This window comes from Alosa alosa, chromosome 13 (assembly GCF_017589495.1).
Source record: "Alosa alosa isolate M-15738 ecotype Scorff River chromosome 13, AALO_Geno_1.1, whole genome shotgun sequence".
Taxonomy (NCBI): Eukaryota; Metazoa; Chordata; class Actinopteri; order Clupeiformes; family Clupeidae; genus Alosa; species Alosa alosa.
In genome coordinates, this window is record NC_063201.1 from 29,008,790 (window position 1) to 29,026,196 (window position 17,407).

Below are 17,407 nucleotides of genomic sequence, written 5' to 3' on the forward strand. Positions count from 1 at the left end.
CAGGGAGATCACAGAAGAAGTCAATCAAAGAGAGGGTAACATCCAGCTTTCACACAGTACTAGGAACCGAGACAAACTATTGGGATGAACAAATCTGCAAAACTAGGGAGGGATGATTGAGTCCATCTGTGACCTCAGGGCACCAGGGAGAGAAAAGTAAACATGGCAAGCAAACAGAGCTTTCTGCTCTCACCTCCATGCGACGAATATCGATGGAGAGAATTGTGGTGAAGAAGAACATCTGCAGGAAGAAATCTGACACCAGGCCAACCACAGCAAACAGACAGAACTCCTGCGACGAGAGGACAAAGAATCAATACTGGAGGAATGCTACCTAGAGAGTGCACATAACTCAATACAGAAGAGCCCCGTCCTCGACCAACAGGCAGTGCATAAAGTGAAGTCCTTTGGGAGAAGGGCTGGGCGACTCTGGAATACTGCAGTACCTGGATGGCGGGCACTAGAGTAAAATATCCGATGAGGATGATGCCAAGCTCTGTAGCCATGTTCTTCATGATGGACCAGCTCTCATTGCTCAGACCTGTGAGACACATTCACATGTACGCTTAGTCATCAGACAAATATTCCAGCCCAGTATGTCAAGAGGTTTGAGGCCAAAGGAATCAATGCGTGGGCTTCAAGGGAACCAGTCCAGTCAGTGCACTTATAACCTCTCTCTCACAAAAGGGTGTACTCTACTGTAAAAGTAATCTTCATATACTAACATCGAACTTAAATTCAATGTTCATACCAGTATATTGTTAAAACGCAATCAATCTACTAGCCTGGGTGAACCCAGACAAACCTGTTCGCAAATTTGAATTTGCTCTGCAGGTTGGTCTGGAAAAGAACCCATTGATGTCCATTTCCGAATCACCAAAAACCCAAGAATCCGTATTTTCTTTAGAACTGAGTGAACAACTTCATTTAAAACCTTTGTTTACAAGAAAGAAATGTTTGCTGCAATTCTGAAATGATTTGATAAGACTTTAATGCACAAATTCAAGTTTAATTTCTCTTCTGAATACACCTTTGGAAGCAATAAAACGGCAAGTTTGGAAATGGGCATCAATGGGCTCCTTTCTGGACGGACCTGCAGAGCAAATTCAAATTTGCCAAAAGGTTCGCCTGGGCTCACAGAGGCCATCAATCAACATTTACATTACATACACATATCAGTGTATAGTATCATATCAATGTACTTTGCAAATGCATATGGATTCTAATCTGACCTTGGGCAATGCGTAGTTTCACCTCCAGATCAACAGGGGTGGACACCACAGACTTGGTTAGGACCAGTACATTCTCCAACCCAATGACCACCACAAGATAGGGAAAGATCTCTCTGAAATAATAAAAGATAGATACAAACTCAAATACATGCATACCGGTACATTCAAGCATGCATGCATTCATACATTCATGCATGCAAACATACATGCATATATGCTATATACACACATCATTTACTGTATATAGCTGTTGTTTTTGTTATGTATATACTGTATGTATGAGGAGAGCCAACAAGACAGTCAGCTCCTTATGATATTCAACCTCTTGCATTAATCACAGTGTATTTATGCTTCCCTATTTCAACACTGAAACGGGGACAGGATATTCATGCAGGTTTCAAATGGCCCACAGAGGAGGATAGCAACAGAGATAGCTACACTCCCAAAGAGGTATGTAGGGGAAAGTTCAGTGTGCAACTGGACTAGGCCAGTGCTATAAAGGTGACCGTGTGTGTGTGTGTGTGTGTGTGTGTGTGTGTGTGTGTGTGTATGGCGAGGCTGGAGGTATGTGGGTGAAAAGTGTTGTGTGTAACTGGATTAGGCTAGGGCCATAAAGATGCCAGAAGTGAGTCCACACACTTCAAACAAGGAAGGTGTTATGTAACTCTCTGCTCTGAAGCATGCGGATGTATGACCTCCTTGAAGGCCACCTCTGGTGTCCAGGTCTGAGTGTGCTCTGTGCACTGTCAGAAAGAACCCAGTGATCTGGGAGAGTCTGAGTGTGTGAGTGTGCTCATGGTGCGAGCTCACACCACTTTGACAGCCACAGATGTTTCCTCTGATTGGCCCAGAAACGGCGGTCTCCACCCACTACAAACCATCCTGACACGGAATCCCCCGTTACACTTCCCCCACTCTCCTCACCAAAAAACACCGCCATGGCCACAGCCAGTTGCACATTAACCTGCTCTTGACTTTACCCATTACACTTGTCTGAAGGGGAATCAATGAGCAGATGAGCATGTGTGTGTGTGTGTGTGTGTCAACATGGCATGAATTTGCACAAGTGTATGAGTGTATAGTGTGCATGTAGCAAGTGCATGCAGTGTGTGTGTGTGTATGTGTGTGTGTGTCTGTGTGGCTCACCCTCCGTTGAGGGTGGGCGTCAGGCCAAAGAGGGTGCAGAGGCCCACTGACATGAGCAGAGAGCTGAGCACGGTAACCACGGCAGCAAGGGCCAGACCCCATTTGGATTTCACCATGTCAATCTTACCTAAGAGGACACAGAGAGGGAGGAGAGGAGGAAATGGACAGATAGAGACAGGAAGACAGTGAGAGAGAAAGAACAAACATGTTAGTGTGGGTGTGAGAATACATGCTTAGAATTATCAGGAAATGTGTGAGCATGGGCATCTGTGTGGGAGATTAGGAAAATCTCAAGCAGAAACTTGCTCCTGAGAGATAATTCCAGGAACTATGCAACCACACACACACACACACTGTGTGGTGTGTGCTCGCGTGTGTGTGTGTGTGTGTGTCTGTGTGGCTCACCCTCCGTTGAGGGTGGGCGTCAGGCCAAAGAGGGTGCAGAGGCCCACTGACATGAGCAGAGAGCTGAGCACGGTAACCACGGCAGCAAGGGCCAGACCCCATTTGGATTTCACCATGTCAATCTTACCTAAGAGGACACAGAGAGGAGAGGAGAGGAGGAAATGGACAGATAGAGACAGGAAGACAGTGAGAGAGAAAGAACAAACATGTTAGTGTGGGTGTGAGAATACATGCTTAGAATTATCAGGAAATGTGTGAGCATGGGCATCTGTGTGGGAGATTAGGAAAATCTCAAGCAGAAACTTGCTCCTGAGAGATAATTCCAGGAACTATGCAACCACACACACACACACACACACACACACACACCAGAAGTACAGCACTGGTGTGTGGTGTGTGTGTGTGTGTGTGTGTGTGTGTGTGTCTGTGTGGCTCACCCTCCGTTGAGGGTGGGCGACACACACACACCAGAAGTACAGCACTGGTGTGTGGTGTGTGTGTGTGTGTGGAGGGAGGGTATCTGAAATACATCAGTGAGAGCTAACATTTGGACTCAAGAGCTCAAGAGAAAAAGGCCTTGATTGATGACCTATGTCATGATTTGGGGACTGTCAAAGGCTAAAGAACTTGGCATCATCCTCATCAGATATTTTACTTTAGTGCCAGCCATCCAGGTACAGCAGTATTCCAGAGATACCCAGCCCTTCTCCCAAAGATGCACTCAGCTTGTTGTGCTTTATGCTTATATCTGATCTAATACGCTGATCTAGGTAGAGCAGGGGTCGGGAACCTATGTGGCTCTTCTGGGAACTGCATCTGGCTCTCGGACAAACCTGCCATTTGTTTACTCAATAAGTCATGAATAATTTTGGCACTGTATTAAATTAAAAATGGACCTACTGAAATCAAAATGTTAAAATAGTGTTTGAAATATAATATATGTTCACGTAGTTTAATACATCCCATGTCTGTTCTCTACCGCTGAAGTTCACGGTTACGTCAATGTACTGTACAGCAGAGGTCGGCAACCCGCATGCGGCTCTTTGATCCCTCTGTTGTGGCTCAGCTTTTGAAAATAATTAATGAGTATTTAATTAAAATGTATTTTATTTTAGTTCATTTTCAAAATGTAATATTGTAGGTCGATCTGAGTAATTTAGCCTATATACCTTTCCACCTCACTTGACTCCGTAACCGTAGCCTGCACAATGTTGTTACATTCGCCGTTTGTTGCCAAGTCAATATCAAACAAAACACTTTGTTACCTCTCCTCTCCATGTCCACCCTCTCCATGTCCATGTTTGAGTACTGACTGCCCACTACTGCTTACTACTGTTTTACTAATGTACACAGCCTAATGTTTTCACTACTGTTTTACTGCTACACTGTTTTTCCTGCTATATTAGCACACGATCAATGGCTGCGCTCAGGCTTCTGCTACAATACTGAATGAATGAATGGCTATAACCCAATTACCTCAACCTGTTCTTGCACTGAAATAGTTTTTTATTTTACCTTGTCTACATTATACTTTACTCTCTTATTTGTCCATTTTATTTATTACTTATTATTATTTATTTACTCTTGCACTGTTGGACTAATGTTGGACTACTTTTTGCACCTTCACCATGACACTCACTCTCTTGAGCACCTTGCCATGCACACATAACTAAGGACTATGGTTGGACTACTGTTTGCACCTTCACCATGACACTCACTCCCTTTAGCATCTTACCAGTCCCGGCCCTGTCACTACAAGCGTCTTATGCTTGATCACCCTCAAGCACATTGGACTTTCTTAACTTAATTTATATAGTGTATTTAGTTTTCTTATCTTCTACTGTCTTTATTGTACAGTGGAGTTTAGTTATATGTTTACCATTTCTGCTGTAAGTGCATGTTGTGTGTGATGTCTGTATGCTACTGAGACCCCTGAATTTCCCCTTGGGGATCAATTAAATAAATAAATGTATGTATGTATGTATGTATGTATGTATGTATGTATGTATGTAGGTGTGTGTGTGTGTGTGTGTGTGTGTGTGTGTGTGTGTGTGTGTGTGTGTGTGTGTGTGTGTGTGTGTGTGTGTGTGTGTATGTATGTATGTATGTATATCTAGCTATCTATCTAGACTGATTCTGAAAACGCGAAATGAACTGGCCGTTATATATCGCACACTGCAACGAGTTAGTATTGCTGTGTTAGACCTGTTCGATTCCACTTGCATGTGAGAAATCTCTCGCATATGAAAAATATAAAGACAAACCTGCGCTCACGTTTAAGGGCAATTTTGCGCAAAACTGCCACATCCATAACGCCAACACAATGCCATGGTATTTAGTTGCTGTTATGGATTTGACAGTTTTGAGTGGAGTTGCCCTTAAATGGTGACAGCCTCAATTCTTGCATGAAACTTCACCTCACTGAATATGAGCCAGCCAGACTCCAAGGCCATCACCAAATCTAATATCTGGTATGCCTAATGTTCAATTTCACCAATGACATGTCAACGAAAATTGAGTGTTGTGTTGTTAACTATGATGTTACTTTGCATACCAAAGGACACTGGGAAAATAGGGGGTGGTGTTCAGCCTACATGGGAAGCCTAAGGCCTATACTTCTGTCATTCCACTTTACATTTCAAGTTACTTGCACATTAGGCCTACTTTTGTAGAGTAGAAAATGTATTTAAAAATCCTCTGTTGAATGAAAGTAACTGTACGTTAAATATCCAAACTTTTTTTTGTAACCGTCTTTATGTGGCTCTTCTGAGATTAAAAAAAAAAAAAAAAAAAAAATTGGTAAAAGTGGCTCTCCAGGCAAAAAAGGTTGCCGACCCCTGAGGTAGAGAATGGGGCAGGTCATTGATATATGACCTCCAACTTCAATGCTTGTTAAAAAAGTTTGTATAAACAAAACGTTTGTTTAGGAAACGGCAAAAACCACCTGATTCATGAACTCTCTGGAAACAACATGTTTAGATTAGCTCGAAGGAGGCATGGGAGGATTAAGTTCTGAGAAATAACAAGCGTGTCATAAGGAATGATGGACATGAGGTAGGGTGACTATGTGTATGATGGAGTTAGAGGAAAGGAAGTGGGAGTGTGAGTGTAAGGGCTTCTACATACTCGACGCACCCGACCGGTAGTGCGACACCGTGACGTCAAAATGACGCGAGTATAAATGGTTACGGCGCTTCTGTGACGTCATATTGTCGCGCTAACGGTCGGGTGCGTCGAGTATGTGGAACGTTTAAGTGGGAGTGTGAGTGTGTGTCTGTGTGAGTGTGTCAGAGAGATAGTAAGACAGACACGTACGGGTGGAGAAGTAGATGTAGGCGAAGAGGATGATGTAGGTGGTGACCAGTGGGATGAGCTCAGCGATGCCGATCTCCTCTTTGAAGTGGACGTGCAGCAGGTGGTCATCACGCAGGCTGCAGTTCACAGAAGGATGCAGCTGCTTCAGCCGGGCACGGAGGCTACTCAGGAACCTGCTCTCACACACACACACACACACACAATATAAACAAGGCAAATGGTCAGAGGAAACACACACTCATACATAAACAGAATCCACCATAAACATCTACACACACACTAAACAAAGGAATGGAAAGGTCTACAAAGGTGCACAGTTAAGCGTGCACATTTATAACCCAACAACATGTCGTGAAAACAAACAAGCACACACACACACGCCAAGGAAAACCCAAATTCAAGGTCATACAAATACATCAACACAAGTTAACATTCATGGAGTCTCCTGGTGTGGACTCACCGGGCGTCATAGTGACTGAGCGCTATGGTGATGGTGTAGGTGACCGCACGCTTCCTTCCGTCCAGACTGACTCCCGTGTGCTTCCCTGGCACGCCGAACAGCAGGTCTAAGAACAGAGAGAAAGCTCTGTTAGCATCCCCACAAACAGAGCAACAGACGTAAAACAGCATGTGTGCTGGACATGTAAGGGATAATGTATAGAACGCCGGTCATTATTGGGAAAACAAGTCCCGGCATCGGGCTAGCCATGCAAATAAATACATTTAAAACGAGACATTGAGAACTTTGAAAAAGCACTGGTAGTTTACTTACAAGACGATTTATACAGACAGTATCTTCATGTTTAGCGTTTGCAGCCATCTTGAATTTAGTCACGATAAGTCGAGCGAAGAGTAAGAATGAACAGGTATGATAAGGGATCAGATTCCAAAAATAATTCCGTGGAAATGCATGGATTCCAGTTGCTGCTACTGGAAGAAACTGGAATCCATGCATTTCCACTGAACTACCAGTGCTTTTTCAAAGTTCTCAATGTCTCGTTTTAAATGTCAGGGCCCTCGGAAGTCTACCAATGAAGTGTGGAGATACATTGAGCCTCGTAAATGGTGTAAAACAGTGATTTATTTGCATGGCTAGCCCGATGCCGAAGCACCACCATTGAAAAAGCTGTTGGTAGCATCGGCTAACTAGCGCCAGATTTTCGAGTGCAGGGGACAAGCCGAGATGGGCTATGAGACATACGTTCACACTCGGTATCATGTTTCAACACACTTTAGGTCAATATCACACCGGAATTCTCCTTTAAATCAGCAGCACAAAACCCGTTGCCATTGACAGCGGTAATTATATGTTTGCAGCAGTAATTACAAGAACATTTTTACCGTAGAACGTTGGGAAATCCCATTCAAGTCAATGGAGCGTTCTACTAGCATTGTGAAGAGCCGTATAATAAGCCAAGTTAAGGTAATTTCCTAATGACCATCACCGCTGGGGGCAGGATCAAAGGCCAATGGATTTGGCTCCCTTAATGATCATAATCTGAACTCCATTAAACCAGATAAAAGTTCTTTGTATGAAGTTAAACAATGCATTTGATGGAAAGATACCCTCTGCTTTAAAAGGTATTTGTGTAGTACTACTGGTGTTCAAGTGAAATCAGAGAAGAACACGGTCTCTTCAGGGTGCACAAAATAATTTGCAAATATAGACCTACACACAACAGACAAGGCAAATGTCCAAGACCATCACAAACTTTCCAAGTGGCAGCCCTTTTGGCATAATTGCCACCAAATGAACACCCAGGATCTTTGCACAGAGATCCCCCTCTCACATGTGTTCATCCAGATGACCGATTAGTCCCCTCTCAGACCCACCCTCCCATCCTATGAGCTATTTAGATCATAATATGTTATGATCACATTTGTAATCTCTTAATGATCTTGTGTTCTTTACAATAAACTGCATATTTACCTCTCTCCCTCTCTCTCACTCTCTCACTCTCTCTCACCTCTCAGGGTAGCAGAGGTGTGGAGGACTTTGGGTTCATGCTTTTGGACAGTCTTCAGGAGGTCAGGGTCCGAGTCAAATAAATCCTGCTGGTTCTGCCAATAGTTGCCAGGGGAGACCAACAGGCAGCCGTGTTCAGGCAGGACTGCCCGCATGCGTCGTAACCCTGGCAACAGGTCAGTCACCTGCAGACAAAGCACCTCAAGGCTGCGGACACCCGAGCTGTGAAGGATAGAGGGATAGAGACAGCCAGGGAGAGATGAAGAGAAAGCATGAGACTAGAAAAAAAAAAGAACACTCATGCAAAACTAGCACAAAGACTGAAATGGAAAACCTCATTGTTCAAATGTAAAATGAGAGCGAGAGCATGACCACATGTGCACGTCCAGCTAACGGAGCCTTAGCGTGGAGCCTGGGATGAGAGGCCAGCTCACCTGTCTGAGTACACATGGTTCCGGATCTCCTCCAGCAGGCTGAACACACGGCCCAGGGGGGAGCGGAACACGTCCACCGGCACTAGGGTGTTGTCCCAGGGGGAAACGGCAGCCTTGACCAGGACCTGCTGGATGTAGGCCACGGGAGGCCCTCGATACTAACCACAGCCACAGAGACAGATAGCAGAGAGTGAGGAGACGGATGCATTAGTCAGGAAACACCATAACCAGGCCTGAAAATGGAGTTAAAGAAATGTTCCTTTGGGAAATTCTTGAAGAAACTTTCATTTCTACAAATGAACAAGAATGTGGTGTGTTGACAGGAAAATGCTTCAAGCAAGTTTTTTTTTTATTATTTTTGCATACAGCACAAAACAAGAAATAGTCTAAACAGACTTCTAACTGTACAGTAAAGATCATATATTTCCTGTAAGTCCTGTTTATAAGCTCCGTTCGATTTCGGCAAGAACATCATTCCATTGAATAAGCTTAAAACAATTCTGGACTGTCCACACAAGACTTCTCAGGAGAGATTTGGAATGTGAATAGGTGTATTTCAGCAAGCCCATATCTGTGCACATTATGCACTCAAATACACATTCATTCATAAGCAAATTTGGGTGTGGCTGCATGTGTGTGAAAGTGTGCTTGTGAACATGCCTTTCATCAGTATGCGACTGCGCGTGCGTGCGTGCTCCTGCGTCTGTGAGAAAGTTCTTACCCACTCTGGCCGCTCCCCCAAGTCTCCCTGCGGCTCATGGGAGGGGACGATGTAGTCTCGCAGGCCGGTGGTGAACTTCTCAGGCCCTGTGCCAGGCAGGGGCAGCTTCAGCAGTGGGTAACTGACAAAGGAGGCATTTTAGGAAAGTTACATTGTGTAGAATACACACACACACACTGCAAAAACTGTTTATCTAACAAAATCTAACCAAGTGTTCTTAATCTTATATCAAGATAAAAAAATCTAGTTGGTATTGTTTTCAGTATAAAGAGACTTACCTAGCACTTTCTTGTGAAAACATTTGTCTTAAGTAAAAAAAAAATTGACTTATTTTAAGACATCTCATCCTGAAAACAAGCAAATTTGTCTGCTAGTGCGTTAAGCAAATTTGTCCTAAAAACAAGCAAATTTGTCTGCCAGTGCGTTGAGTAAATTTGTCTTGATAAGAGTCCTTAAAATAAGTCAAAGTTTTCTTAAATTATGTAAAAATATTCTTTTGAGAGGGCGCTAGGTAAGTCTTTTTATACTAAAAACAATACCAAATAGATTTTTTAATCTTAATATAAGAATAATAACACTTGGTTAGAATTCATTTTTTGCAGTGCACACACTTAAGAAATACCTTCTGCATGAGAAAAGGAGGAGGGTAAAATGTGAAGTAGCTGAGACATGCATTCACACAAAACTTTCGCACCACTAGCCCATATGGAAAAGGCATGATGTTTGGGTAGCCAACCACAACGCCTTGCCCAAGAGCCTTCCCTCCCTCACCACAAACAAACACCCACAGTCCCCCTGTTGAGATGGCGCTGCACAGAAGAAGCAAGGCTTTATTTCACGGGGTCATTCCCAAGGAAATGGGAAATATTACAAAGCATGGGCTTGTTTCCGAGAGGGCAGTGCAGGAGGAAGAGGGCACGGACAGATCATTTCTCATGGCCCCCGTGTTGAGATAAGCAGCCTGCAGCAGCACCCTGCCTGCCTGCCCCCACCCTCTCTCTCCTGAGAAAGGGCTCTTACGAAACAGGGGCCCGCCGGCAACCACTGCACCTTCCCCTCTGAGCTCCTCTCACCTCAGGTGTGTGTGTGTGTGTGTGTGTGGGAGAGAGGGAAGAGAGAGAGAGAGACTGGGGTGAGATTGAGGAGGGCGGGAGAGTGTGTGAGTAAGACAGGACCGTCCACCACATTCTTTTTAACGGTCGGCACTGAAGGCCCACGTGCTGCCACGGGGAACGCTAGAAATGGAACGGAAGATTTCTGATTGACGCCTACACCCTGGAGCGGTCACGTGCTGTTCACCTGCATTCTGTTTAGTGGGGGGAGAAGACACTTAGGGGCACTGCACGTTCTCAACAGGTGTTTACAGGGAGGAGGGATGCCGTTTCGCAACGTTTGGAAATGGCATGGGGTGGCTTCTCCATTTACTACAGGATTGCCTAGTGGTGGGATTGACTGTATTACAGTACATAGCTTATCCTGCATCTTGTAGACATTGACTACCAGCCAACTAAAACAGTGTTGTGCGATCAGATGGGTGCAGATTGAGATATTCACATACAAAAACAGACTCCTGTTTACTGCAAACCCCACAGCGCAAAGTGGATCTTGGATCTTGGAACTTGGGTACGACATCCTGTTTGACGGTCATCTTTTATCTTTAACAGCGCAAAAGCCCAGTGTGTAATAGGCTTAGGACGTGGTCAGCACAGAACCAAACAGTAACTGGAACTGCAAGAAACACACTCTTGAACTATCCATTTCTTCAGAAAGTAATTTTTACACATGTAAGCACTGGAAACCTAGCCTGGAAAATCCAGACCCTGATAATCTAGAAAGATTAAGAGTCTGGCAAAGAACAATGTAATGGCCCAACTCGAGGTGCGGCAACAAGCATGCATTTAAAAATCTCACTGCACGCAATTGGATAATACTAGACCAAGTTTACTCTGAATTATTTCGGACTTCGACGCAATCGTATAACACTACGACCAATGTGTACTGTCCTCCAACGTTGCAGCGCTGTCTTCATCAGTTTAGCTGGTTTCCCGGAATGTTGGGGTAAAAGTAACGTGCATCATTGCTCTTTGCCAGAGTGTATCGCAGAGACAATTCCATTGCGCTCTCGCAAGAACTCTGGATTTCCAGGGTACTGGAAACCTTTTCCAGCTTCTGACTCAATGTCAACCTTCATAACCACTCCTGAAACATTAACCGAACGTTGATGAGTTATAGGAAAATTGATTCTGCGAGGGTGCACGTGGGACGCGTCTACGTTTTAATGGCGTCTCTGAACAATCTGCCATTCCTCAGCCGAGTGAAATTCTCCTGTACAGGGGCTGAACAAAACACAGAGCCTGCCTTTCTCAGGGCGCCAGGCTAAATTGCCAAATTGTTCCCCCTTCTCACCCTGCTCCCTGAAGCTGACTCAGGTCACTGTACCTCCACAAAGGCCCGTTTTGTAGCTCTGACAGCCTGGGAGAGGCTCAGCAGATGCTGGTTCCTTTTCTCAGGGCGCCACTTTCTCACAGGCAGCTTCTTTTTTTTCTCCGCCTGGGGGTCTGTCCTTTAAGCGAGCTCCAGGACTTTTGATTCACTCAAAGCTGGCGGGGGCTTAACAAAACGCAGAGTTTCTCTGGCACCCGGACAAAGTTCTGAGAAAGCACTTTTTCAGTCATCACACTGGTGAGCTCTCCAACGCCAGGCTTCGGCCCTTTGATGTAATCTGGAGTGACCAGATCTGCCCAATTTGTGATCACAGCTCCGTCTAATCCAGCAGAGTCTGCAGTTCAACGGGGGTAACTCTGTGTGCTTCACTCTCCGGCTAAAACCACTTCCAGCGGGACCCCTCCAAGCATCAGTATGGAAAGAGACACATTTTGGGACCTTTTTTGTACCTTATGAAGAAGCCAAAATACTTCCTGAACAAAATTTGCTTTGACGTCAATAAATGCTAAACTGTCATGTAACCTACCATTTTGTCATTTGCTTTTGTTGTCTTAGCATTGCTTCAGCACATATTTTATCTTTGTTTCAAAAGTTGTCTCAAATGTTCGTTTGTTCACTCATTTCAAGAGACCAATGCAACCAAGACAATGACAACTAACTGTTATTCACAAAGATTCTTGAGGCTAAATGTAGCTCCCAACTGGCGAAACTCACAAAGAATTTGTGCTAAACGTTGTCTGGGATGCTTAACACCACCAGAAACAACCAAAACCATTAATTGTCGAAACATAAACTAAATGTAATATTTTAATGTCAATCAAATTTTTTTTCAAAATTTCATTTGTTTATTATTGTCAATGTTTATTTCTTTCTTATGTCCTTCTGTCGCTCATCAGCCAATCACTGAAGTCACTGCAAGCAAGCATGTGCATGAGAACTGATGTAACCATAGCAACGGCGCTCTCATCTAAGGAGACGGCTTTTTCCTTGCTAAAAGTTGGTCTCAGCAGCTTTGTGAATAGGTTTTAAGACAAAACTCTTAGTTAAAACATTTTATGAGTTTTAGGAGTATTCTTAGTGGTAAAACCACAAGCTTTTTGAATACAGGCCTGGGGTAATTAGACACTGGTGTAGGATCTGTCACTTTAACAGAAAAATTCCCTTATCAGACTGCTTTGTTCAACTGAATAGTATACACCATAACAAGGCCTGTGAAATGTGACCCAATACTGGACAGTGAATAGATAGAAAAATGGCACCAATATCCAGACCAATCCCCTCCTCCACACAGGTGCACACAGTCCCTCAGAACCAGGCCCAGGGCCAGTGGCTGGTCCCTCACTCACCAGCAGGTGAGGATGCTCGCGGACGTGAAGAGGATGATGGGCACGGGGTAGGAGGCGCAGAGCAGGCCGTGCCGGTAGAAGGCAGCCGAGATGCTCTCCCGAAGACGCTCTCGCACCGTCATCCTGCAGGGGTGGGGTCAGCTGGACGCCATGGGCACGTGGTGGGCAGTCGAGCAGGGTGCACTGGGGACCATTCAGGGACCTGGAGAGGGGAGAGACGGGGTTAAAGTTAGGCCACGGCCAGTCACAAGGGAACATAATCCTCGAGTCTGTGGTCTAAGAATATTGTGTTCGGTGTTTGTTTGCTTTTAAAACAAAATTACTTACTTAATAAGTTTCAATGTAAGAATAAAAGTACATAAAAGAACGTTAACATAAAAAATACATCAATGTAATCCCGGGCAAAACCATTCAAGACAGGCTGGGTGTAGATGCCATGGGAAATGCCTCGTCATTATCAGAGCATGAGCAACACAAAGAGAAAAACAACCCAGACAAACCAACCCCAGACATGAGCTCCACCTCCACCTAATTTTATAACTCACTTAGAGCACATGTAGGCAGGAGATGAGACCCATGAGTGCCTGATGCAGCCAGAGAATTCAGCTCCCCTGGGTCAGGTGACTATCTAAAGCCAACACACAGAGCACAACAACAACTTTTACAAGGATCTGTCTTATTTCACTTCATATTATCAATGTTTCTTTAGGTCAATGGGTTGGTGTAATCATTTGTGAAATAGATTCCCTCCTCTACAGTCTACACACACAAGTGGACATGCGCATGTGCACACACACACACACCCTGTAGTATAACCTACCAGCACATTCCTCCTTGGAAATTTACCTCCAGAGTGTCTATAGCACACACAGCAGTCTATAAATAATCCCCATTCTCACCACAAACGCGTTCTTTCAAATAACAACGCAACAACCATTACAACGCATTCTCATTGCAACATACTGCCAGCCACACAGAAGCGTTAAACTGACGAGAGCTAGCCTGCACCACAAGTGCACTAGTAATGAAATATCTGGTTGGTGGATCCAGTTTAGAAGACTCCACGGGTCAACTTGTTTACTAGGTTTGGGGAATGTTTTCTGTGATGAACACTGGGATGAAGTGTTGAACACCAGTCACCAATGAAACCAGGTTGCTAGTGCTTCTGATGGCGTCATCAATCACGACCCACTCCAGAAACAAGGTGCTGCTCACCCTATGTGCTTTCTCCTCCCTCACACACGTCTTGTGTTTTGTTCATCCCTTCATCTCCTTCTCTCTTTTCTTTATTTTGTCTTTGTACAAACCCATATTTCTCACCTCTCTAGTGAGGTTACACGAGTATGCCAGAGGCCTTGCTTTTGGCAGGTACTCAATGTCTCAGTCAGTGAGCTAATCCAGGATTGAGCTGCTCACAGCCACGCAAATGAGGCTCAGGTCCATCCCTCTTCTCTTTCCACTCCCCCCTTCTCTCTCTCTCTCTCTCATTCTTTCCACTCTATCCCAATGCCTCTCCTTCATTCCCTCAGTCTCTCTACCTTTGCCACCTGATTGGAGAAGCTTAAAGAGGTAACATGATGCACAGAGAGAAGAACTCCACATCCCACCAACCCAAACAAACAGCAGACTCCGCTGGGCTTAGGGTGCCTGTGCGTTTGTTATTCTGAGCAACCTTAAATTGAGGAGTCCTTGTTAGGTTTATGAGTTCTGGCTCATGACCAGCAGGCACGTGTGCCTGTGTACATGCAATGGAACTGGCATTTACACCAACATAAGCATTGGAGCTGCTGGTGAACAAAGAATTATTTAAACTATATTAGTGAGAGCAGTAGACGTATCGTTCATTACACTGCAATGGGGGTAGATTTTCATGCAGATTACAAGTCATACACAATACAATGGGGTCAAACTGAGGACACAGGTAGCAGCCATGACAGAGGGAAAAAAATAATCTAAAATAAAAAAAAATGCCTAGGGCTGAATGAAAAGTAGTAAGTAATATGCCACAAAAAGCAATTCAGAAGAGACTGTTCAGATAATAAAACACACTTGCAAATGCAAATTCCTTCATATCATGGCTATTTTTACTTCATGGCCAACACAATAACAGTCATTGTTCTCCCCAAACCTAGTATATAAAGACGAGTAGGCCTACCACTTAAACACGATTCATTTGACACGATTTAATTGACATTTTCCCGCCAATGGTGCCTCAACAAAGGTTATCAGTGTATGTTAACGGGCAAAATCTCAGTCAGGTTCAAAGACATGTGAGCTACAAGGTGCGCATTTGCTTGAGAACATGTCAACTGCATGATGTGTGTTTATTTGAGTTAGGCTACTTGAACCCCCTGATCTCGCAAACCGAAATAGACTACTCTCTAGAACGCAGACGGTACACACTGGATACACAACAACACAGGAAGCACAAAAAGGTTGGGCACTCGAAAAAGCGTTATTAAACGTTCTGTCAGTCGTTCACGAAGGCACTATTTTACAGTGAAAGAAATTTCTCTTGAAAAGGTCATTGACTTTTACTGACGGCTAAGAGCGCAATAGGTTGCTTTTCTCGACGGTAAAGAGCGCACCACTTGCAAACTTGTTTTAAGATTTCTTAGAAGTTAAAAGCAACGTCTCTGACTCTGAAACATGCCTGTATGTATAAATGTAAAACAAATGTCTAGAATTCTATGTGGTCTGCACATTATTACACCAAGTGACAGGCAAAAACGTGTACGACAAAATGACGCAACACCAAGGTAACAATAAACACCAAGCTAACGTTACAGTAGCAAACTGCATGCCACAGAAATGAATGGAAACAACAAAACCCCTTGTGCTTGCGAAAAGGCTGTGCTGGTCATAGAAAGGTTTAACGACGCTAATTTAGCGGCTGGCTATCAAAACAGTCTCAAGCCATTAATGCAAAGCAATTAGCGTGCCAGCGTAACGTCTGCTAAATGAACTAGCGAGTGCACAACACCATCAACGAATGCGCTGAAAACAATGTCCCATTAGAAGCATGTTCTCTATCGTTATTGTAACACACGTCATCCGTTACTAACATCTTTCTACAACTCAGCCACAGTCAAAGAACAGTGAAGTTAAACTTCCCGGTTTACAGTAGCAACAATTGACTTGAGATTTTAATCTCATTATGTTTCTGTCAGAGCTCGCGAGTTCATGACAGGTGCTGGCTCCACATCACATCATAAACAGAACCCATGCCATGCTTCAAACCATGCAAACAAAATAGTTGTATGAGCCAATCATCAGAAAAGGTTTAACGTTAACTTTCGTATTTTTCAACACAACCTAACGTTACCGAAACGCTCATTATTCTTAACCCATGTTAACTCAATGGCAACCTGCAGCAGCATCCTGCTTGCTAAAGAAGCTAGCGTGTAGAATCTAATTTGTAATAACATAACATAACCACGAGTTCTCCTCTGGATCTGTTCAGCCATTAAAGTACCAAGCGTCTGTACTACTGGGAAATTCTGACTAACGTTTGAATGTGACAAACGTGCGTTTTAACACATTTACTACGTATTCTACCAGCACCAGCTAGCTCTACCAACACTGCTAAGTTAATTAAGAGAAGTAACGTTACACCTATGCACCTCGCGGCTCGCTCTACTGTCAGGAGGATGAAATTAGCAGGGGCCTGAAGCTACCTAGCTAGCTGCTGGAGAGCAACTGGTACAACGTTAGCTAACCCATTTATCAGTGTCTCTAAACATTTACAATTAACTGGCACTTACCAAGATACATTGATTCCTCCGCTTTAACAAACACTCTTCTCCAGATAATATATTGTAGACGCACCATGAAGTATATTCCGCGCTGGCTCATAAGCAAAGCTGATTGCTACACTGCATCATGTCACGGCGGTACACAGTAACACTACAGGCTAGTACCATACACTACGGCAGAGAATGTCTAATAAGGGGAGAACTGCCACTCTCGGAAAACTTCCGGTTTCTGAACTGGTTGCAGTTCCGTTTGTGGTTCCACATGAGGGCACTCGTCCACGAGTGCAGAATGCATGGAGGTCTATGGAGCTGTACCCCTCAAAATCCACTTTTCTCGGGATATAATTTTTTTCAAATAATTTGAATATTGTATTCGAAAGGGGAGGCAAAGAAAATACACTTGGTGGAGTATTATATTTTTAAAGTCACTTAATTGTTCTAAAAAGCCTTTCAAACGTGTCAATGATGTCGCTCATTAGCACAATGCTAGCGTGTTTTGGGCAACAATGACCCAAACTGTAAGAAATCAAAAGGACATAAGTACTCGTTCATTCAACTTTTGACCTATAACCCATGTTGAAGTTATACAAACTACAATCAAATCTGAGATTTGTCAACGGCAATCAGGTGAAAGACACAAAT

The 17,407-nt window shown here is 44.0% G+C and overlaps 1 protein-coding gene across 1 annotated transcript in view; it reads right to left on the bottom strand.

The window, feature by feature from the left end:
* The window catches only part of LOC125306646 (SREBF chaperone), a 29,763-nt gene extending 12,842 nt beyond the window's left edge, over positions 1 to 16,921 (bottom strand). The window contains 11 exon segments of the mRNA XM_048262136.1: positions 194 to 292; positions 447 to 541; positions 1,233 to 1,345; positions 2,784 to 2,910; positions 6,099 to 6,271; positions 6,559 to 6,664; positions 8,066 to 8,286; positions 8,499 to 8,656; positions 9,220 to 9,340; positions 13,011 to 13,212; positions 16,775 to 16,921. Of these exon segments, the coding sequence (XP_048118093.1) occupies positions 194 to 292; positions 447 to 541; positions 1,233 to 1,345; positions 2,784 to 2,910; positions 6,099 to 6,271; positions 6,559 to 6,664; positions 8,066 to 8,286; positions 8,499 to 8,656; positions 9,220 to 9,340; positions 13,011 to 13,132 (1,335 nt within the window). The 5' untranslated portion in view covers positions 13,133 to 13,212; positions 16,775 to 16,921.
* Positions 16,922 to 17,407: the final 486 nt, after the last annotated feature.